Here is a 22204-nt window from a genome sequence, read left to right as displayed (position 1 = left end):
CGGCTTTGAGCGGCCCCCGCGGAATGGGAAAAAACACTCCGAAACCAGGCGTTTGGGTACAAAACACGTATCAAAACAGTGTTTATTTCACAGCGTCTTAATGTCACAAGTTCATGAGGGGGAAAAAAACCAAACCATAACAGGCTACAACTCAGACTTTTAAATAATGGAGCGAGACAAAACCGTAACAGCATTGTTCACAGAAAAATGTACAGCCGCTTCGCAAGAGCTCAGTCCCGCGAGGGGGACAGAACCGGCCGCGGGGCCAGGCCTTGCTGTGGGTCCCACCTTCAGTTTATTGTAGTCCTTTGCCACATGGTGGCAGCTTTTAGGCGAAAAGATAAAACATCCTCACGCAGGACCGAGGGCTACGCTCTGGAAATGGAGAAATGAAGACACAAAGGGACAGTTTCTGTGCTGACGCCACAGCGGAGCCGCAGGTGGCATCGGCCACAAGGCCACCCACGCCACCACCGCGCCTCCGGCCTGGCCTCCCGACACTGCCTGGGCCCCTGCCAACAGTTAGAGCAACCTTTAACAGCACTCAATGTTCTGTAATTTAATGCTCCTTATCCTAACTTTGGTCTTTTGAAAGAGAAAACAAAAGCTTGCTTTTTTATGCCATGAAACCGTAGCTTCTGGGAGTGTAACTCCAGCCCAGACACCCACCACAACTAGACAAACTTCCACTGAATAGAGACCGCAAAGTGCTGCAAACCAAAGTGGGGTTTTCCCCTTAGATGGTCAGAAAGGAAAGTTAATTTTGCTACAGAAAACTCTTTATACAGAAAGATGTTCCCAGAGAAGGACCTTTTCTGCCTCCATTCCCACTCACCCAAGTGTTTTATTGTTTCTGGAGAGACCGTGTGAGGAGTTTCTCCGCTCAGTTCTACCTCTTCCCCCTCCTCATGATTTTAGGAAGCAGTGGACGGACCACTTCAGTTGTCTTCACCACCATTGATTAACCTGAAGGCTTGTTATACACTAGGTGTTTAGTACATCACTATTTCTTGCATGCAAAGACAGTTATATTCAGTAGGAAGTTTAACTAGTAGGTATTTTTTAACCCTTTTGGAATACAACCGGCAAGCTTATCGTCTAATATATTTGCTAACAGGAGCTTATGAGCTTTCCAGGAGACTGGAAAGGCCTTCTGCGTTAGAGGGAAGTCACAAGCATTTCAAATTTTACACAAATAACTTGACGCTACATACAGTTGAACACAGTTACAAAAGATTTGATAGTCACTGTCATTATTATATAGGAAAAATACATTTTGAGCCCTCCTGAAAGAGGAAGGGGCTCCAGTAAAGTTTGCGGCAGCTCTAATGAAGCCGAATCAGCTTCAGACAAAACACAGCTGAAGAGCAAAGACTCGGCTTCGGTTTTGCCTACAACCAACATTTAATACGAGGAACAGGAATTTACATTACTTTACATATTAGACAGCAGGTCCCTCACCTCACTACGAGGTCTAGTACTTCATTGAGGAGTCAAAGTTAAATTACACATTTCTCAGTTGTAAGAGCCAAGCATCAGTTTTGCTCCTTGCAAGCGGCCACAGTTACTCGTGTCATCATATTGCTTCAGAAAATAAACCCTAGAGCCAATAGCACAGAAGGTTCCACGTGTAATCAGAGTTCATTCCCAACCCGGACGCTTCAAAAACAACTGAAGGGATCAGCCAACTGTCAGAGAAGTTATTTAACCCTGTGTGAGCATCAGCGCGCTGCTGGGCACCAGCCGGGAGGCGGCTGTTCAGATGTGCAAGAAATGGCAGTTCTATGGAGACCATCACAGTGCTGCAATGCTTGGAAGAACTGAGTAAAAACAGTAGCATTTTCCATATCGAGCATGCTTTGTCTCATTGGCTTAGATCGGCAGCAGCAGCTCTACTGACTCAGTATTTGCTCAGAGCACGTAAGACCATATATAATACAGTCGTACTAAAAAGGTGCTTATTTCAGAGTAGGGAACACAGAAACGAATAAAACCCACAAATGATACAATTGACAGCAAATTGCTCTTAGTCAAGTGCTCGCCTCCCACTGAAGAGTGAATGGGGATGGCAATGGCTTTGCTGCGCCCACCTTGTTCCACACGTGGCATTTCATGACATTTTCAAACAATCTTTCCTTTTTAAATAAAACGTATATTTCTAAGGTATTAATCGTTAACTAAATGAGAACGGAGTAATTTCAACCTTGCTACTTAGAGATCTATAGTAGAGTAGGGAATAGATGCCCCGTGTATCACTAGTGCAGATATACTGGAGTTGTTTTCCTCATATGCAAGGCCAATGCAGGTAAAGAATAAATGGCTATAGAAATTCAGGATTCCTCACTAAATAACATAACTAACTTAAAAAGCACTGGTACCAGACCAGCCAGTTTTAGGCACATCTTTAAAAAAATAAAGTATGCATTTCATTAATGTAAAAATGCGAGAAGATTCTTAGAAACGTCGGAAACTTTATGGTGCACTGGAATGGAAGTGATGCTTCCTTTAGTTTCAAGGAATACAATAAAGGCTTAAAAAAACAAAACAAAAAATAAACAATACCATAGTATTCTTCATAGGGAAGAACAGTTTTAGTAAAACCAAAAAAAAAGATAAATAAGGAATAATAAGCAGCCGTGATAGCTGACTGGTGAATATTTGTGCTTTAAACGTCCAAAAGAAAATGAAAAGTTCAATAACTCTTCTCGTACCATCCCCCAGACGTGGGGTGTCCGTAACGCACCCCGACAGTTTGACACCACACCTCAGGCTTCCAAACCAGCTGTGGCCGTGGCGGGACACACACAGCGGCACGGGGCGGCCGGCGGCACCTTCGCGATCCCCCGCGCCACCGGCTGCCACCCCCAACGTGGCCTTGGTTACGACTGTTGCGTGAGCCGTCTGTAATGAGGTAAAACTTGGTTTTCAGGAAGATAGAGAGCCAGCTCCAAAGCTACGAGGACGGTGAATTCGAACCCGATGAGATCCCTTCTGTTGAATCTGAATCTCTCTTCTAGTTTCTATGAGAGTAAGAACAAAAGAAGAGGGGAGGGGGACAAAGAGAATCGGTTAATCCACACCATACCCAGGCAGGGGGAGGCGAAGTCAGCATAAGCCAGGAGTCAGCGACGCGTGGCCTGAGCTGCACCCACAGAATCAAAAGTGTTGCCAGGGATCAGACCAGAAAACCTGCTTATCAGCTCAGCTGTGACACCCACACAATAGTTATGGATCTTCGCCCGAGAAACAGTAAGCTGCAAAAATAACCTCCCTGTAGGATCAGCAGGACATTAGACCGCACCAGTCAAGCAGTTTTAATGAATTAAAAGAAAAAAAAATAAATATCAAGGAAGAGCCTTAATGAGATGTAACTGACTGACAGAGCTGGTCTTAAATGCAAGCTCACGCTGCTGAAAATCTTGGCTTTAATATTTGTCTTGTTCCAGGAGCTAGAGAGAAAGGTTTGACACCACCTGAACCGCGTCTCACAGTACTTACGTCTATAAGGTGTTTAACTTCGTGTTTCCTGAGGTCACTGCTGATCTTGGCTGCGAGCAGGACACAAGCACCAGCGCACAGTTTGCGGTTCTGTTTGTTGAGTTTGCCTTGGAGGACGAGCTTCTCAAAGTAAACGTAAGCCATGGAGACGGTAACCGGCTCCAGATTGCACTCTTCGCTCAGGTTCCGCATCTCTCTCTTCAAACTGGGAAGAGGAAAAAAAAGACACCCTCTCAAACGTGACAGCTTTTATGAAATGCTCTGGAAATACTGCAGGGTGGGAACTAAAAGCACACAGGCAGGACTCCTGTTTGGAAACCCATGATGAGTATCACCCCAGACCAGAGAAGTCCAGCTGGCAGCAAGCTGGAGCTGATGCACAAACTGATTTAACCTGGCTGACAACATCTGCTGTGGAAAAACAGTTCTGCATCTGCCCAGAAACACCGGGGGCTTCGCTGCCTCGCTGCCACACAGATTATATACCTGTACCATTCCCTCTGGGCTCCCAAACTGGTTTGTGATTCATACCATACGGCTGAACCACCCCGACCTACGGAATCCCACAACAAAGCCAGGCAGATCACAGCAGCTGCTGCAGAGACCCATCTCCTACACACCTCACAGAAGAATCAGGGGGAAGGTTTACCCCCTTCCCACAGCGTTAAGGCAGACTTTCTGGTGGATGCTACCTCTCATGATGCCATCCAAGAAGATCTTGGTCCAAACACACTACTCGAAACAGCTACAAGGAGGAGTGTGCAGGAGCCTGGCGGAACGTGGACTCTGCCTGAGCAAGCACCGAGTTACACACAGCCCCAGTGATTCAGCAGAATCCTGCCCTAAGCTGACTATTTCAGAAGTCCCTGATTGCATTAACTGCTGGGTAATACCAGCAAGATTACAGCTCTTGAAGGCTCAACGGTGCATCTTGCTGGTGAGCGGCCAGATGCGTTCCCTGGAAGATGAGGAATTGTGCATGGCATAGTCCTGCCTTCACAAAATGCTTTTCTTTACCGAGACTCCCCAGAAATAACACTCTTCTTTATCCTAGAACCTCGTTAGAGTCCATGGTCATCAGTGAGTCTGGTAATTAAAAGGTGAAAGTAGCCAGAGAGTCTAGAAAGACAATCCAGATGGAGTGGGACTGCACTACAGCCAAACAATCAGGTTACAATAATCATGTTTCAAGGCTAATTCAGCTTCACTGTTAATTGGCTATTAGTGTTAGCACACCACAGTCAGTGAAACAAACTCCTTTCAGATGGAACTATGAAAACCAACTGTTGCCCTTTCTCGGCATCCTAAACATTCCTGTGCAGGGCTGTCACCCTACAGTCAGCTCAACTGCCAGCCAGAGATTAGTGTTTAATCATATATACTATTAATAGATCTCCTATTTGCTCCATACAAGTGGAAGATAAAAGCAGCCGTGTACAGCATAAAGACAAAATGTTCTCATTAGTCCATGCGTGTTTCTTACCTCCTAATTTTGCTCAGTGTCAACTTGATATGAGGAAACTTCTCTCTAAAGGTTTCATTCATATCCTTTTTAAGGTCCGAGGGTTTCACATATTCTATGACTGTAGTCTGAAACACAAGAGGCAAAATTTACCATTTCTCATGTGAACAGCACTGGCAGCCAAACAAGTCTGCCAAAGACAATAATGCAAACCTGAGTTTTATTATCACAATTTAACAATTCTGTGATGTCGTAAGTAATACACCATGTTGAATCTCAACTACAGACAAAGCCTTAAAAAACTAGTAAGCAAATGGTTACAAGAAGTAAATGACAACATGGAGATACGTGTCAGGTCGTTCCTTGACAAGCTGAGTGTACAAACCCAACTAATTGTATTTTTCTTAAATCAATTCTCCAAAAGCCATGACTTTTTCTTCCTAGAGGAAGTTTTCCTCCCTGAGGAAGCTCTTTCTAGGAGGATCTTCCCAGCAGCCACTCCCTCCTCTCTGCAGGTACGCCGGCACTCACCATGTAAGAGGCAAAGATGAGAACACGTTTATGTTTCCCACAGGGCCACTGAGGATCATCCAGAAGATTTGGATCATACTCTGCGGCTTCCCCAGCTTCACTTCCTGAGGGAACGAGGAAAGCACATCGGGTCACGAGATACAGAGCTTTAAATTCCCTCTTGAAAAATGTTTTCAAACAGCAAACATTAAGAGTGTCGGCAGATCCCGTGGTACAGGCAAAGTGCCGCTACAGTCTCACGTTTGCAGCTCATAAATGCATCAGTCAGGTGTTAGAATTATTAAAAAACCCACACAAGCTCTTTCTTCTGCATGTGCCTGATGCACCATTTCAGGCTCAGTGCAAACTAAGTTTGTCATCCACAAACATGCACAGAAAACAACTGCACAACACTGAATTCTTTTGCCTGTACTTCAACAGACGGCAGAGTTGTCAGGTTTGCTCTTTTACAGGAGAGAAGGGATTTCTTGCCACAAACCCTTTGCCTTGTGTGTTGTTACGGTGCCAGAAGGCAAGGAGGACCACCTCTACCAGGCGTTTCTTGTCGAGCTATATGAAACTCCACATTTCCAAGGAAAAGTTTTGCACTCTTTGAATTGCATAAAGTGAACTAGACCAGACATTTGGAGGATGTAAGGAATCTGTGCAAGTCTTAGTCCTAAGGTTCATCATTTACACCTCATTAACGAGCCTTCTTTACAAGGCCTTGCAATTATTTCAGACAAATGCATTCCTTTTATTATTTTGTGCTGTCTGGGCGAGCGATGACAGAGCTGGCACTGCCCTTACCCATGTCTGGTCCTGCTGGTATGGTTTTTGCTGTCACGGGTTTGTATCTCGATGCAGGAAGACTCCGGGAAGCGCTGGCTCGACAGGGGGGAGCAGCACCGTGGATGTCGGCTTTGCGAACCACCAGGGCATTGGTGGGATACAGGAATTTTGCATAGGACACAACCTGAAAGAGGAGGAAGCTGTAGTAATTATAGGAGAAAATTTATCGAGAAAGCTTATTTCCAGACAGCTAGGATTTTCCAACTCGGAGTCCCCTGGATTTTGTATTGGGAGTGGGGACCTTGACATTGTGGGACAGGAGGAAAAGTTGAATGGGGAATGTCTTGCTTCCACCACTTCTGGATGGAAGTGGGGTAAAAGATTCGGTGGCAAAAAAAAAGTGGAAAATCACATCAGTAAAATTCTGGCAGTATACAAATTTAACTGAAGAGATATAAATTTCAACCATATTTCTACCAAAACGTCGCGTACATGCTCCCTGAGATACCAGAGTCAAATCAGTTCTCCAGAAATGGAGGCAGAAGTGATCGTGGCCTTCAACAGCCTCCTCAGAAGCAGCTTTATCACAAGCCAAAAATTTAGACTTTAAGGATCAAAAGAAGCTTCTGCTGCTCTGAAAAGGTACAGCTTTCATTTTATGGATGGCAAAGCGTTCCCTAAATTCATTTACCCCAACTTGAAATGGTCCTGCCTGGGGAGAAAGCAGCCAGTTTACCCACCCCCTGGTTTGGTCACTGGTGTTACAGATCAAGAGACAAAATGAAAAAAGATTCCTTACCTTTCCATCAGCACCCAGCTCTACTCCTTCCAGTCCGAGCACCATCTCAGTGGAGACTGAAACTCCCCCAGAAGGATGTCGTTGCTTCTGTCCTTCCATTTTTAGATCACTTAAATGCAGAGAAGAAAAAGCACTATTGAAAAATACAGCATAAGCTCAGCTTCCTCCATGGTAAACACCAGGTCTGTCCACTGGCCACAGCCAACACCAGTGAGAGACAACCCCTCAGTCCTGTCTCCAGGAAAGCATTAATTTTTAAGTACTTTTTTCAAAATGTAGAGGTGTTCATTAAGAATCAGATTTCATATCGTATCATTTTAACTCAAATCTGTAATCATATACCTAGCAAATGTAAACTTTTTTTTTTTTTTAATATGGTCTTTCTGCATAAGCTCATGCTGCTCGCTAACACTCTAATGCTCAAACACTTAACAGCAAACGAGATTTATACGACTGCTTTTCCAGGATTAGAAACTCGCCTTTCCATTGCAATTTTCCAACCACTGTGCACACAAGCTCAAACTTCAGAATTAATGCTGCCAGCAGAGCTCTGCGTCAGCAGCCTGCAGCTCTGTCACCTATGTGTCACCTATATTCCAACATGAAAAAAAGCAGCTTTCAGTTAAAGAACTGCCAATTTACACCCAAGCTGAACGACACCGTGCTCAGAACTGCTCTAAAATAGCTCCGGTGACCTTGCTGCTTTTCTATGAAGTGAGAGAATATTTTCCCATCAACTATTTTTATGGCGAGGGTATTTGCATACAATACAACTCCCACCACTAAACATCCGTTTCCTCTGCCCATAAGTTATGCACAGGACAGAAGTGACAACACAATTGCTTTGCAAGAAGTGGATTAGAATAAAATTACTATTTTTCGAGGGTATATTCGTAGACTACAGACCTTCACAGGATCAACTTAGACTTCCCTGAGCAAAGCTGCAGGGAAACCCAGTTGGCGGCTCTTCTTTCCCTTAAGTGATCAGATTGACAGTTCTATATGAAAACAGTATAAACACTAAAAGCAGTTTCAATCAGCCAAAACTGCTTCTGTTTTTCTTAGGCTGCAAATAGAGACATTCACGGCTTAGAGCTGAAAAACAAAAAAGCATCTTAAACTTATCTAGATGTATCTTCACTGTAAAACCTTGAAGGTTTTCCAGCGCGGGCGGCAGCATCCTTCCCTGGTGCTCTCTGTGCATTTTGCTGACACAATTGTTTGTTGCACTAAAGACAGTTTATTTCTGACCACTTTGGGAGCGTAGGAAATCCCACACACCAACAAATCGCATCATCTGTTCAGAGTTGGCTTCAGGGATTTTAAAGCACTTGAGTGCTTTAAAATATGAATAAACCTGAAGAAAAATCTACCTTTTCCACTGTTTTTCTCTTGGAGTTTGAACAAACGTTTTGACGTTGTGGCAATGTCAGATTTTGACAGCAAGCTATTGTCCTCACACCTAAAGTTAATAAGTCAACATCCTTCAAAACACGAGATTTACACCAACCATACTCATTCAAAAAGATCTTTTGCAAACAACAGACCAGGCATTGCCCAAAGCAGTTGGAGACGACTCACCTGATCCGTAAACCCTCCCCGTAAGGTAGGATGGAAAAAGCCACACACAGGGTTCGTTTAGCACAGATCAACACTATCCTGTAAGCAGATGAGAAGAGAGCAGGAGAAGAATTAAGATTCAGAAGTTACAAAGCAGCTTTTTATGGAACATGACCACAGAACTCCTCTTAAATTGCTCTGTAAATTACACTGATTCTGCTATGGATTTTATGTTTTCCGAAAGCAGCACAAAAGCAGAGGTTTCATTCTGTCCCTGTAGGTACTTAGTGCCAAGCTCTGTATCAAATCCAGTCTTCAGGAACTGCCGTCACCTTGGGAGCTCCTCAAAGGAGGTCCTGGTCTTTAAATATATATCTATATTGAGGTCATTTTTACATAAACCTTGTGAAAAGATGCTGATAATATTTTACAACTAGATGAAGTCTCACACCTCTATTAATAATAAATACGAACGCTCCCTCTCCTTTCTTCTTCTGCCCAGCAGCTACAAGCCAAAAATTTGGCTAAACCAAGCCATTCCCCTAAATCCCCGTCCCTGTAGGTACTTAGTGCCAAGCTCTGTATCAAATCCAGTCTTCAGGAACTGCCGTCACCTTGGGAGCTCCTCAAAGGAGGTCCTGGTCTTTAAATATATATCTATATTGAGGTCATTTTTACATAAACCTTGTGAAAAGATGCTGATAATATTTTACAACTAGATGAAGTCTCACACCTCTATTAATAATAAATACGAACGCTCCCTCTCCTTTCTTCTTCTGCCCAGCAGCTACAAGCCAAAAATTTGGCTAAACCAAGCCATTCCCCTAAATCCCCCTTCAGCTCTAACCCCTCTGTGTGCTGGACATAAGAAGGATGTTGGAGGAGAATGATTTAACCTCCTCAAAGCAGGAGGGCAGAATATTGCTGGAGATGAAGCAGATACGAGCACCTACAAACCCGAATCTACGGCTCCGCAGGTCCTGTTCCACCTGAGGACAGGAGACACCTCCATCTCCAGAACTCACCTGCTGTTCTTGGTGTCATACTGCCTCATGTTCTTGATGAAGTGCATCTTCTTCAAACTTTTGTGTCTTGGAGACCCAGATATATGCTTGGTTCTGCAATTACAAAAAAACACAAGAAACCACCAAAACCTGTTAAATGCTTTGAAAGAGCCGTGCCAGTCGTATGATCAGATGGCAGCACTGGCATGCAGGACCTCGGATACCGGCGTGGAAGAGGGTGGAGGGAGGAGAGGACTGCATGCAACGAGCTGAGGTTAATGCTGCTTTTGAAAAAAAAAGTACCTTCGTACACTGGCATATTCCACTATGTCTTCTAAAAAGTCTAGAGAGCAGCGCTGGGAGATAAAACGCCTTCTGTAAAATGTACAACACCACGAAGAGTGAACAATATTAGTTCATGGCCTCGGAGTTTATGGACTGCAACAGATCTACGAGCTCTGAGGGCAAAAGGCAGGTTTTCTGGATTTTTTTGGTTGTTGGAGAAGAGTGCTTAACTAAGAGTTCCAAGTTCCTAAAAAGGCCAAGAACTTGTCTCCCCCTCCAGGACCCTTGAAGTACGTATTTCTACCAATAACATTCACTATCTTCAACAGATAAGAACACCAAGCTATAAGTTAAACACCTAAAAAGCTTCCAAATACTAGTTTAAAATCTTACAAGAAATACTGCAAAAGAAGTCCCCCTCGTCAAGGCAAGGGAATAAGTCATTTTCTATCGATCTATGGATTCTATCCAAGTATATCTCTATGATGGCCAAACATTTGTGTGCATTCTTGATTCAGAACAGTCGTCTCCAGCTGCAGGAGCCACAGACCAGGAGTCTGTGACGGGAGCTCAATAAAATTGACAGATCTTTCCGGAAAACAATAGAGAGGGCTATTAGAGGAAGCACAGAGTATTCAGTACCCGTCTGAGATCCCAGAATGGAAAATGGAAGGAGAATAATAGCAGGAATCATGTGAGTTAGTGTAACAGTAATAGGATACTGCATTTAAGCAAAGAAATAGACTTCACCAAAGATACATAACTATTGTCAAAATCAAGACATTCCTTGTTGGTAGAGATCAACAAATGAATTGTGAAGTTACGACTGGGAATTTCATAGGAACAACACACTCGTATTCAACTGCCACCAGCTAAACACGGACACTACAACTATCAGATTCCATATTTTCTGCTTTTGTTGAGGTGTACATTGCACTGCATTTTTAGCACAAGCTACACACGTTCAAGTCCCAGTCTTTCTTCCAAAGTGACACAGTAACTCAGCTAAAGGACAATACCACCATGGAAGTCAACACAGAAGCAGTGCAGGAGACAAAAGCTGGTGGACTCTGCTTTGAAAAGATCTACTTTTGGAGAAAATTTGGAATGTTAAGCTCTATCAGAGCTCTGGCATCCAGGAGCAGCCAAACCCCTCAGACAGACCAAGGCCAGGATCTCAACCTCAAAGTTAACATCTAACACCAAAGCAGAAGTGTGGCACCTTGGGCTGGTGCAGAAGGAACAAACCAAACAAGGTCAAGAAAAATGGGATTTATTAATTGCTAACAGCTATAGAAAAGTTCTTACACAGCAAAGCCATTCACAACTTCAGTTGATTCAAATTAACGATCAAAAAAAGCCATTTGGGATTTAAACCTAGTCTTGAAGGCCGTCACTTGAGGATTTTGGAACAGCCTGACAATCTGATAGTCCCAGTGGCTTTGCCTTTCCCCCTCCCCAGCCTGAGCTGGGTAAGAAACCAAACCACACGAGTTCTGGACACGAACAAGATCTGGTTGTTTTTTCTTAAGCACGGTGTCTAGAAATGCAAATTGAGTGACAAACCAGGTGTTTTCACCACCTCTTTTCTCCTTTCTTGCAAAGTTATTTCTTCTCTCCTGAGCTGCTTGATGCTACTGCCAGAGCCATCTGCCAAAATCAGTGCCAGTGAGACGTGGCAGTTCCCCCCCCGCCATGGCACATCGTTACCCACAGCGTCGCCGACGCACAGGACTTGCTATAAAATTATGGATTTCCACAAGGAGATCAGCAGTAACAGGAGCGTTTGTCCTCCTTGCTTCAATCTATACCAGGAACACAAAAAATTGCACTTTAGAAAAAGCTGATGTTCCCGTATTCTTCCTTATACGTTGACATAAATGTCATTCCAACCTGAGTATTCCAAAAACCAGGTGAGTTCCTCATTCTTCACAAGTTCAAGAGAAACAATTTACCATTTTCTCTGTGTCTTTGAGTATATAAAGAGAAAAAAATCCAAAATCTCCTTACAACCTCCTTAACGGAATGCAATTAGTGCCCTTTTCCAGTGCATCTGTAATACTAAATTTAAACTCCCACATGAAACTTTATTTTTTCCCCTAGGAGGAAGTTGTCTCAGCAGCACTGTCCAGACACTCTTAAAAAAAAAAAAAAAAAGACCACAACAGGTAGGAGGATGAAAAATTAGTGCCCCTTTCTGTAAACACAAGAGAGGTAAATCGGGACTAACACCTTTGGCACGGCCAGACACTGCCTCCTGCAAATCAGCAGCTGTTAAGGGTGCTACTGAAGGACACTCCTGGCACAGCTTCAGTGCCCTTCAGCAGCACTTCAATTTTAAAATTATTCTAATTTTTTTTGCTTTTCAGTGAGAACAGCACTGGAAAGTTCAATGCATTCACCTATACGTGGTTCTCTGCTCTACTTTGACATCCAACCTGCAATAAAGCACCTTTCATGGAAAGTGGAGACCCGTCTTGAACGTCTGGCATGGATGCAACTGGGAATGTCCCCAGCCTTCCTCTCCTCCTGGGGCAGACCAGGCTGGATGTAGAAATGTGCGATGGGCAACGGGGAAACACAGCAATAAGCACTGGTATAAAAAAAAGTAGCTGGTTCTGTAAAAGGATGGAGTGGGATGTAACTGGGAGAGCCACGGCTGGACCCTCACCAGTAACTCCACAGCGCTGTAGGAGGATGTGCTCACCACCGTGGTGGAGATGACCCATCTGGAGCGTTCCACCTTCTCAGGAACAGGGACAAGTGACAAACACCCCAACTCACTACTCTGTGAGAGTGTATCTGAAGTCGACGCCTGCTGCAGCGTCGATCCTGCCCCTCGACTGGAAACCACAGTGACTCATCCCCGCTCTGCCAACAGGAAACTTCACTTTTAGCTACGCTTGCAAATAAGATTTTCTGTCCTCGAGCGAAGCTGTCACCTTGGAGGAATCCCAGATGCTAAGCAAGACACTCTCCCTCCAATCTCAAACCAGGGTGTACGTAGAGAGGTCTCACCAATCCAGTCACAGAGCACCCAAACCAGTTTGTAGGATAAAACCTACGTTTTACGGCAACCCAGCTCCCACGCCGCGCTCCGAGAGACTTGCTACGTTCCTCAGTACCACTAACATACAGCGAGAGACTTGCTACGTTCCTCAGTACCACTGATGTACAGAACTTCTTTATCAGGTAGTGCAGTATTTGGAGTATGCTGCAAAACTTAACACTTTTGGAGGAGTCTGCACTTAGGTTTATATATACACACACAGAGATCTGCTTTAGTTTGAGCTCTGTTCTCATGCAGCCGATCCACACTCCATGGACGGGCAGCACGGGGGCCCTTCAGCACCTGCTGGATTGGATAAAAGAAGTGGCCAAGTCACATCTCTCTTGCTGAGCAGCTTCACCCAGGATAACACTTCTGGCCTGGCCTCAGATCCACTGGAATTCAAAGGATTTTTAGTAATTTACACAGAATTTTTGTTGCCAAAGGCAACCAAAATACTAAAGCAGAATCTATACACGCACTGCAATTACCCTGCACACACCCTCGCTGACACGCTGCCCCACAATTAGAGTATGCAATATTAAGATGTTAACGAGTTCTGAGGAGCAGGCTGTAATTTCAACAGTGTCCTAAAGAAGCCTGGAACTGGCCAACAGGCACATTTGAACTATTTTCTTGACAAGCTAGAGAGGGTTTGCTTCTTTGCCTGTCCTTGGCCAGGAGCTCACTTTTGGGTGTTTCCCCCCACTATTCCAGGAGCCAATAAAGCAGGATCCTCCCAGAACTTCACCATGAAACTCAGGAACTGTGTTTACACAGCCAGCACCTCGGGGGGGACCCGCCAAGAGAGAAAACACCCGCAGCACGTGCTGGGAGATAAGGGCTATCGGGCAGAGGAATTCTGGATTACGCCTTGGCTCCTTATCTCCATGTGCACACACGGCTGCACACAATCCAGCACTGCTGCCAAATCCCTGAAGAGCTGAACATGAGCTTAAAAAAAAAAAAAAAACCACAAAAAAATCTTGTGTTCAGATAAAAACCCCAACAAATGATATTCAGAGGTGCGTTTTGCCTCCCACCCTGGGAAGCAGCAGCCAGCCCACCCATCTCTCCTTTCCGATGGATTTCCCTCTGAGGAAACCCAACTTCTGAGTGCTCTCAGCTTCAGAGTTGTCCTCCTCTGGTCCTGCTGGTGTCCCAGGCAGGTCCCTGACACTGCTCCGAAGCGTTCCCAGCAGAAGAGGACACAGCTAAGAGCAGCCTATGTATAGCAGCAGTAATCCCTGCGCGCCCCGTCTTATCAATTGAAAGGAAAAAGCTGGTTAAGTCACAGCTCCAAACTAAAGAACAGTGACCTTTGCGATGGCTTGCCAAGAGTATCTCCCCCTTCCCTCCCACCTGTGGACACCCAAGAGGACAAGGGTACAGTCTGAGGATGCTGCTGTGCTGAGAAGGGTCCAAGTTGAGCTCTCTTTAGCAGATATTATAGTCGATTGCACAAGACTAACCCTGTGCTGTCAGATGTGGTTTCAGGCACAGACAAGCCTCTTCCATGCCTTCTCCTGGGCCACCGTGTCCTCTGTGGGACACAGGGGCAGCTCTTTGGGCCACCGTGTCCCCACTCAGAGCTCCCAGGCTCCACTTCCAGGCTTGGAAACAAACAGCCCTCATGAATCTCATTTTCACCCCTAATATTGAGCCTTACAGTGGCCAATGATCTTAGTTAAGTCCTCCCCCAGGATTTAGGAGCTCCCCTGGCCACAGGGCCCGACAGGACGCATTTATTTCAGATGGAGCTGCATCCATTGCTGTTCTGGGGGGGGAAGGATGCCACGCTGCTCCCACACCCCCAGGCACCCAGCTAAAATTAGCAGCAAAGCTTATATCCTCTGTTGCTCTTTAGCCATATGTACTGCTAATAGATGGGCGAAACGGGGGAGGTCAAAGATTTTTAATTACTGTGTGAGATGAGGGGCTAATAGAATTTGGTTTCCTATTTCTCACTTGAAAGAGTTTTATTTCAATCTGTCTGTCCCTCTATAAGGGCCTTTACATGCCTCTGTACAATCACAGCTGTCAAGGGACTGAGTTATTAATATAACAGGGACAAAAATCATTTATTGGTTTTGGGAAACACTACCTTAGTAACAACTGTCAAAGGCGACTTGCACAAGAAACCCAGATCCCAAATCCTGTTTACAATAGGAAGACATACCTGTCAGCTTTGTTCTGCCAAGACATATTTTAGAGATTAAGCTGTATCGTTTTCCTTCCTCACGGGTGAGCCAGTAGCCCGATATGAACCCTGCTTCGGATTGACTCAGTAAGATACTGGCATCAAGGGATTAAGAAAACCAGTTTTTAAAGCTCATTTTTTCGCAACTGCCATTACTTCTGCAGCCCAGGAGACTTTTACTGTTTCCAGGCCTGTATCTCCGAGGGTACAAGGGTGAGCATCCCCGTTCTCACACCCGTGCCCTGTCCCCACCACCCTTGGTGCTCACACTAATGACTTTCCTGCTGGCCAGCACATTGAGCACAGCTCACCTGCAGCAACAGCTTCTCAGTAATTAAAGCCAAAAGAAGTCAGAGACCATATTTATACCAAGTGACATAAAGAAATGACTTTAACAACGAATTTACACCATGAGATGCCCAGCATTGAGCAAGCCCTATTCGTGGACAGATGGTTTCAGCTCTGATGTCCCACGGGAGGCAGCGGCACAGAGGACACCCTGTACAACCAGGAGTAAGTGTCCAGCAAAGTGCTCCTCCTTCACAAGGTCAGCTACTCACTGGTTTATGGCACCGTACGGATTGCAGGCCACCATCCTGGGAGCTCCTCTGACTTTTGTTTCAGTATGAGATTGCAGGAGAATAAATACAACTCTCACAGCGGGGTTAATGCCAGTTATTCCACCAGTAATCTTAATTTTAAAGAGTAAACCCCAATTAACCAGGCGAGCATGGTTATGCTTTTATGCTTCAGAGCAGGTCCTTCTGTGACACCTCAGGATGAGCCCAATTCCTTCACCTTTGCGTTCTTATCCAAGATCTGTCCTTAAAACTGAGGGGGCACCAGGGGTTTTCCTGCCAGTCCCACACAGAGAAAATCCCACATCCCTCAAACCCCAGTAAAGCCACCTGCAAAGAAAAGAATGTGTCACCAGCCCATGGGACAGGCGAAAAGGAACAGAAATGAGGTATAATTTGAATGAAGGTGGAGGCAGAGTAGGTGGGAAGCTCCCTAAGCCCGGAGAGTTTGAAATACTAACAGGGAAAGAAATGAGAGACTCCTCACAGGGACTGCTGCCTCGCTGCTGATTCACAACCACACATGATTAAGACCTAATGCTACTCGGAAACAAGCTTTGCATTCATTGCCTTTCATAAATCACATTGTTTTGGTGCTAAGAGTGTTTAGACAATCCAAGGATAAAATAATGCCTTCCAGTAAGTGTTACGAAAACCATCTGTTGCGACAGAACCACCGAGCCAGACGGAAGGTTTGCTGTGCCCAGAGCCCCCTCCTCCAGCCCTCTCCCAAAATCCCTGCTGCTTCTCACAAAGCAAGCTAGATGTGCTGCTCAGCACACAACCAGTAAGTTGTGTCTTTTTCCACATTTCTACCAGTTTCTGGAGGTGTTCCTGGTTCCCTCTGTGCTTTGTGCCCTGCTCACTAAGCGCCGAACCTCTCACCAAAACGGGCAAAATGCAAAGTGTGTCCTTGATAACAGCGGGGCATTATGCTAGAAATATTCCTGCACTTCCCTGAGAGATGATGCTGTCACTTCACCACGTGCCTTGTTGAAAGGAAAGCCTCTGGCACAATAAAACTCTCAAGTTAAAAAAAGAAAAAAGAAGAAGAAGAAGAAGAAAAAAAAAGAAGAAAAAAAAAATAGAGATGCTTTTAACTGGGGAGAAGAAAATTCAAAGCGGGCGAGTGGAGGAAGCCCAGGAAGGGAAGCTGAGAGCTCTCCCACTGTGTTTATGGGTCTCAATCCGGGGTTGTAGCCTCAACCAGGGCAAAATTTTACACTTAAATTGCAGTGACCAAAACGGAGCCAGTGCAAGCCCATCCACGCTGCCCAGCAAGCCGTTCAGCCCGTGCTGTGGCTGGCTAGTGAAGGAAATGGCTACCTGGGTCCCAGGCAGGACTGCTCGGCCGAGCTCGGGCACCCCACGAAGGGGGCTGAGATCTGGGGTGTCCCCAGCTCCGGGGACAGGCTCTGGGGACAGCTGGCAGGGAGCTCTGAAAGACTCCACGTCCCACAAATCAGAGGGCTATCTCGTCAAACTCTTCTGCTTCACTTGCACTTACAGGCTCTTCATTTGACATCTTTTTCAGAGGTTAGACTAGAATAATTCACAGTGAGTTGTACACACAACAGCTATAAACCAAAGGTTAGGAGTTTAAAGCCCCAGCACCCTCCGTCTGCAGTCACCTGCTCTGTCAACAATACCTCGTGCTCGTTAAAGAATCCAAATTCCATTATGCTCGTGCACACGTCAGACCATGCATTTTTAAACCCAAACTGCAGAGCGGGGTGGCTTCAGAACACTCTTCAAAAGCATCTCTGAGCTCACTCAGCCTGACAGTGACAGCCTCACTGGTTGACAGATGGAAAAAAGGAGGAACACAGCTGAAGTATTCCAGATTTAATATAACTAAAACATACTGCAGGAAATTAAAAAAATAGTAGAAATGAAGTATTCCAGATTTAATATAACTAAAACGTACTGTGGGAAATTAAAAAAATAGTAGAAAGCTTTGAGAGTCACTTCGTTTTGAGAGTCACTTCCCCTCCCTCCACCTTTTTTTTTTTTTCTTTTAAACCAACCCAACCCTACCCACACCCAGAGCAGAGGAGCTCGGCTGTAGCTCAGAAATTCCCTTTAAAACTGAAAGCGAAGATCCTTCCCTCCCTGCCTCATCCTGCCATTCATAGGAAATTGCAAGAAAAAATTAGAAACTCTGTTAATAACTCTTCAGAACGGGGTCAGTCACGGTGCCAAGAGCACCCAGGAGCTCTGATGAAGCAGCATCATCCCCAGGTGGGACCGTTCCCCGGTCGGTTGGCAAAGCAGATGTGAGACTGGGCAGCCCCCATCCCTGCTGTTATCAAGAAGGATTTTGGGGCTAAGCACAGTTTTGGTAAGGAGCAGGGACAGCCTGAAGATGTCCTCCTCAGTGACACCCACAGCGTGCCCCATAAGCTCTGGGAGCTCTGAGGGCTTGGCCTGAGGAAGGGGCACTTCTTCACCAGCAGAGATGTGGGGGGAGGAAGGCAAGGAGGAGAGAGGGGAGAAGTATTGCAGACTTTGAATCAAAAGGACAATATTTTAAGTCAGTACAGCGAGATCCTGCAGACTCCAGAGTCAAGAGTTACATTTGAAAATAATGGTCCAATGAAGCTTGTGTTATTTTTCTTAACTCGAGAGAAGCTGGCAAAGATATTCTCATCTCCAAGCTTCCTGCCAGGCATACAACTTTCTGATTATAAACCTGGGCTGGGAATGTCAGGTAATAAACGCTACAGGCAGCCATAAATTAAAACCATTTAATATTGGACATGTGCAATTCACCTGCAGTTGCAAAGGTGAGATAAAGGTGTGGAAACAAACTGTGCTCCCGAGGAGGAGGCTGCAGCCTTAACATTTTGCCTGACTTTTAAATAAAGTTCAGGTTTAGGGTATGTTCATTTTCAGCCCCGAGCAGCACATCCCAGTCTGCTGTTCAGGCCCAAAAGGTGGATCTTGCAGGCTCTGACAGATCTTGTTGCTTCCTTGAAAGCAGCGTGAGCGCTCAGGTTATTCCAAATAGGGCTGAGAAATTAAAACTAAGCCTTCCAAACATTGCAGTTCATCTGTCTCGACAAAATCTGTTTATTAGCAGAGTTGGTTTTAGGGCTGGGGTTTTTTGTTTTTTTTTTTTAAATATTTATATTTCTTGAAGTGAAAACAGCAGCTCAGCTGACAGGAGGGTAAAACACCCACATGAACAATCATAAGCAAAAAACCCTGACCAAGCATTTCTGCCATTCCACCCAAGGAACTAATTTGATCACACCTCTGCCAGCAGCCCGGCATCCAATTAACACTTAAAAGCCGAGCTGGTCCAAAGTGCTGCTGTTATCAACTACTGTTTAAACTCCCACCCTCAAAATGACCTAAATTAGCTCAGTCATTTCTGATTTATCAGCAACCATGAACACTCAGTTCAGTGCCCTGACCATGGAACATCAAGGACATTAAAGCATCACTTGCAAATAATTTAAGGCTCTGGATTTATTCTTAGCCCCAGCAAAACACAGCGAATCAATGGCAAACCCATGGCAAACCCAGCTGCTTTATATTCTGTTATTCTGAGGCCTCAGAAACACAACAAGCACTGACATTCAGGGCTGTTGTTCCCATTCTTCATGCTTTCATAACCTGGCTATTTTCAGGGCCCTCTGTTATCTGTGTTTCCCCAGAAAGCTCTGCCAGTTTCAGACCCAGCTGCAGAAATTCATGTTTTAAAAAAAAAATAATTAATAAATCTGTGAATGCCGATTTGTTCCCTGTTTGCTGCTCCCTCCACTGCTTTTTTTCTGAGGCTTGTTCTTTGAAAGGACAAAAGGCCAGAGCAAGATGGAAAAGGAGAAGGGAGGAGGGATGGCAAGCAGATTTTGCAAGCTGAGGTACCCCAGAGCTTGTCATTTAAAATCCTGCAAACAGAATATTCCTTAGGAAAATAATGAGTGGAAGGTAGAAGTGATGAAGTTTATAACCCTCAGCCACCGGCGCGCTGAAACCGAGCACCCTGAGTGTCTGCACCACTGAAGCTTCTTCCATCCTAAAGGACCCAGAAGCTCCTGAGAAACTCGGTGTGACACCAGCTGAGCACATCACGGATCCCTGGGGTCCTGCTGCAGACCCTGCCCATCGCCGATAAATAACCACCCCCTCCCGCAGAGGAGATCACAACTGCCCAAGTCCAACAAGATGAAGTTTTGTAGTAAAACCCTGCCCAGATGAGACAGCCATTTCTAGATAAGGTGATCCCCGTGGATCCAGGTGAGCCCCAGCGTGACGGAGCCCCCGGGAAGGGCAGGGGGTGGCAGTGGCCCCCAAACCCAAACCCGGATGGAACGAACCTGGAGCCCTTTGGCTGTGGCTCCTGGTGCGTTTGAGGGTGGCTCCAGCGAGGGCAACTCAAAGCAGCTCTTGACAGTGACTAAAAAAGGACTCTGAGGAGAGCAGTTGCCTTAAGTGGGCACCAAGATTAGATGTCCAGAGTCGCAGAGCAGATTCCACCTCCCCTTCCCTCCGATGCCCTCCCAGGATGGCAGGAGGCAGGCAGCTAACCTCTCTGGAGTAGCACTACTACCATCTGGCTAAACAATACCCACCTTCCCACCTACCAGTTCAACAAAAACCATCTAAGTGGGCACCAAGATTAGATGTCCAGAGTTGCAGCGCAGATTCCACCTCCCCTCCCCTCCGATGCCCTCACAGGATGGCAGGAGGCAGGCAGCAAAGCTCTCTGGAGTAGCACCACTACCATCTGGCTAAACACCTTCCCACCTACCAGTTAAACAAAAACCATTTGGTGATTGTTTGTTGATTTCCGAGTCTTATTTTGCAAACAGCACGCCAGGAAGAAGGGGAAGCAGCCCAACCACCACCGTCCCATGGGAGAGAAAGGCCCCAAATCGCTCCCTGTGTGTTTGCAACAAGAGGAGATGCTGACATTCTGATGGGATGCTCTGTCCCACAGCAAACCATGGAACCAGCCAGGGAAAAAATAAAAGTGGTCCCAGTCATGAGTGAAATCGTAATGGGATGGTCCCATCTCGCCCGTGCCCAGCGTGACTGTGAGGGGACACGGTGGGTCTGTCACATCCCCACGGGCAGCATCAAACTCTCCTTTGGTTTGTGTACCCCCACGGAAAGATGGGGACCTTCTGCCCCAGAGCTCCAGTGGATGCTCTCCACTCACTATTTTCTTCTTTAAAGACAAAAACCAGATGAACTCTCACTCCGAATCACCCCCGTAAGCAGTACAACACAATGATTAATGCAACAGAACATACCCTTTCTGCATCTCTTCCAGGCTGAGAAATCACCGTCTGTTTTGTCGTTACTCAGACAGAAGCCCTTTCATTCCCTCAATTACCTCCTCGCACTCCTCTCTACCTTTTCCTTCTCATTTGTCATTCTTTTCAGGTCAGTGGTTAGAATTACTACAGCGGAACCTAACATCTAAAATCAGATGCCAAGGAAAGAGGTGGGAAGGGCATCAAACGAGACGATCCAAGGAATATTTTACTTTCTATTGACTCGGCGTGGGAAGGGGAAGGATCAGCTCATTCACCCAAACTCCATCAGTCCAGAACTCGGGACTCACAGGCACCGAGTGTCCCACCCCCAGAGGTACCCGTGGCTTGTAAAGCTCTTGATGCAGAACTTGCCCTCAAGAGCTTTACCCACAGCATTAAAGCGATGAAATGAATCGCCCAGCGCACTGGCTTTGGGGACCATTGTGCTTCTATTTCTCCAAGAAGTGAGGAAAGAAAGGTCCCTTCCATGACAAGGAAAGCAACGGGTGGTAAATGACAGCTCAGGGAGGAGAAAACCCAGGAGGGACCCATGAGAGGACCCCACACCTTGCTGGCAAACAGCTACTTCTCTTTGAATTCACTCAAATCTCCAGGTTGCTGTGTCCTGGGGACACGGGGGACACCTCCTCCTGGGGACATGGGGGACGCTCCATTGAGAGATGCACAGGGAAACAGAACACCCATCACCTGCACTAGCAAAGCTCCCCAGCTTCAAAGCACAGACAAGATCTCCATCCCAGCTCCCTACCAAAGCTCTGGAAGCCGCTGTGAAGACCACGGAGACTTAAAAGCCTTTGACACCCCCGTGCTTATCTGCAGGCTCGGGGGGGCGGCTCGCTTTACAGAGCTGTTTATGCAAGAAACGGCCTGAAAAGAGTCCCTTCAGAGCTCAAATCTCCAAGATCTGAGCAAGAGCCCGCCTTCCAGAAAACCAACACTCCCAGGCTGACAGAAATCCCTTGGACACACAAGGGCAACCCTGTCCCCGAGGCCAGCACCCCCCTCCCGGAGCCTGACTCAAAGTTCCCAGCGCACAATCCTTTATTAATATCTAGAGTTACTGCAGGGACGAGCAGGAGGAGGAGGAGGAAGAGTCCTACCCTGCGACGGCTCCACCGCCTTCGGCTGGAAACGGAAAAATGGGAAAATGGGGCTGGGGAGAAGCAGGAGGCGGGG

At 46.0% G+C, this 22204-nt stretch overlaps 1 protein-coding gene across 3 annotated transcripts in view; it reads right to left on the bottom strand.

Moving 5' to 3' along the window:
• Positions 1-51: 51 nt before the first annotated feature.
• CABLES2 (Cdk5 and Abl enzyme substrate 2) overlaps positions 52-22204 on the bottom strand; it is a 23372-nt gene continuing 1219 nt past the window's right edge. The window contains exons 1-9 of one of the 3 annotated variants that reach the window (XM_014956583.1): positions 12976-12993; positions 9647-9739; positions 8643-8720; positions 7062-7170; positions 6281-6446; positions 5492-5595; positions 4982-5088; positions 3499-3703; positions 52-3020 (exon numbers count right to left, since the gene is read on the bottom strand). In XM_014956583.1, the coding sequence (XP_014812069.1) occupies positions 2880-3020; positions 3499-3703; positions 4982-5088; positions 5492-5595; positions 6281-6446; positions 7062-7170; positions 8643-8720; positions 9647-9693 (957 nt within the window). In that variant the 5' untranslated portion in view covers positions 9694-9739; positions 12976-12993 and the 3' untranslated portion in view covers positions 52-2879. Of the gene's footprint in view, positions 3021-3498; positions 3704-4981; positions 5089-5491; positions 5596-6280; positions 6447-7061; positions 7171-8642; positions 8721-9646; positions 9740-9928; positions 12443-12975; positions 12994-22204 lie in introns of those variants that run through there. The other 2 variants (XM_014956576.1, XM_014956591.1) reach the window with 2 other exon arrangements.

Source organism: Calidris pugnax, unplaced genomic scaffold (assembly GCF_001431845.1).
Source record: "Calidris pugnax isolate Ruff unplaced genomic scaffold, ASM143184v1 scaffold50, whole genome shotgun sequence".
Taxonomy (NCBI): domain Eukaryota; kingdom Metazoa; phylum Chordata; class Aves; order Charadriiformes; family Scolopacidae; genus Calidris; species Calidris pugnax.
This window is presented reverse-complemented; position numbering and strand designations above follow the sequence as displayed.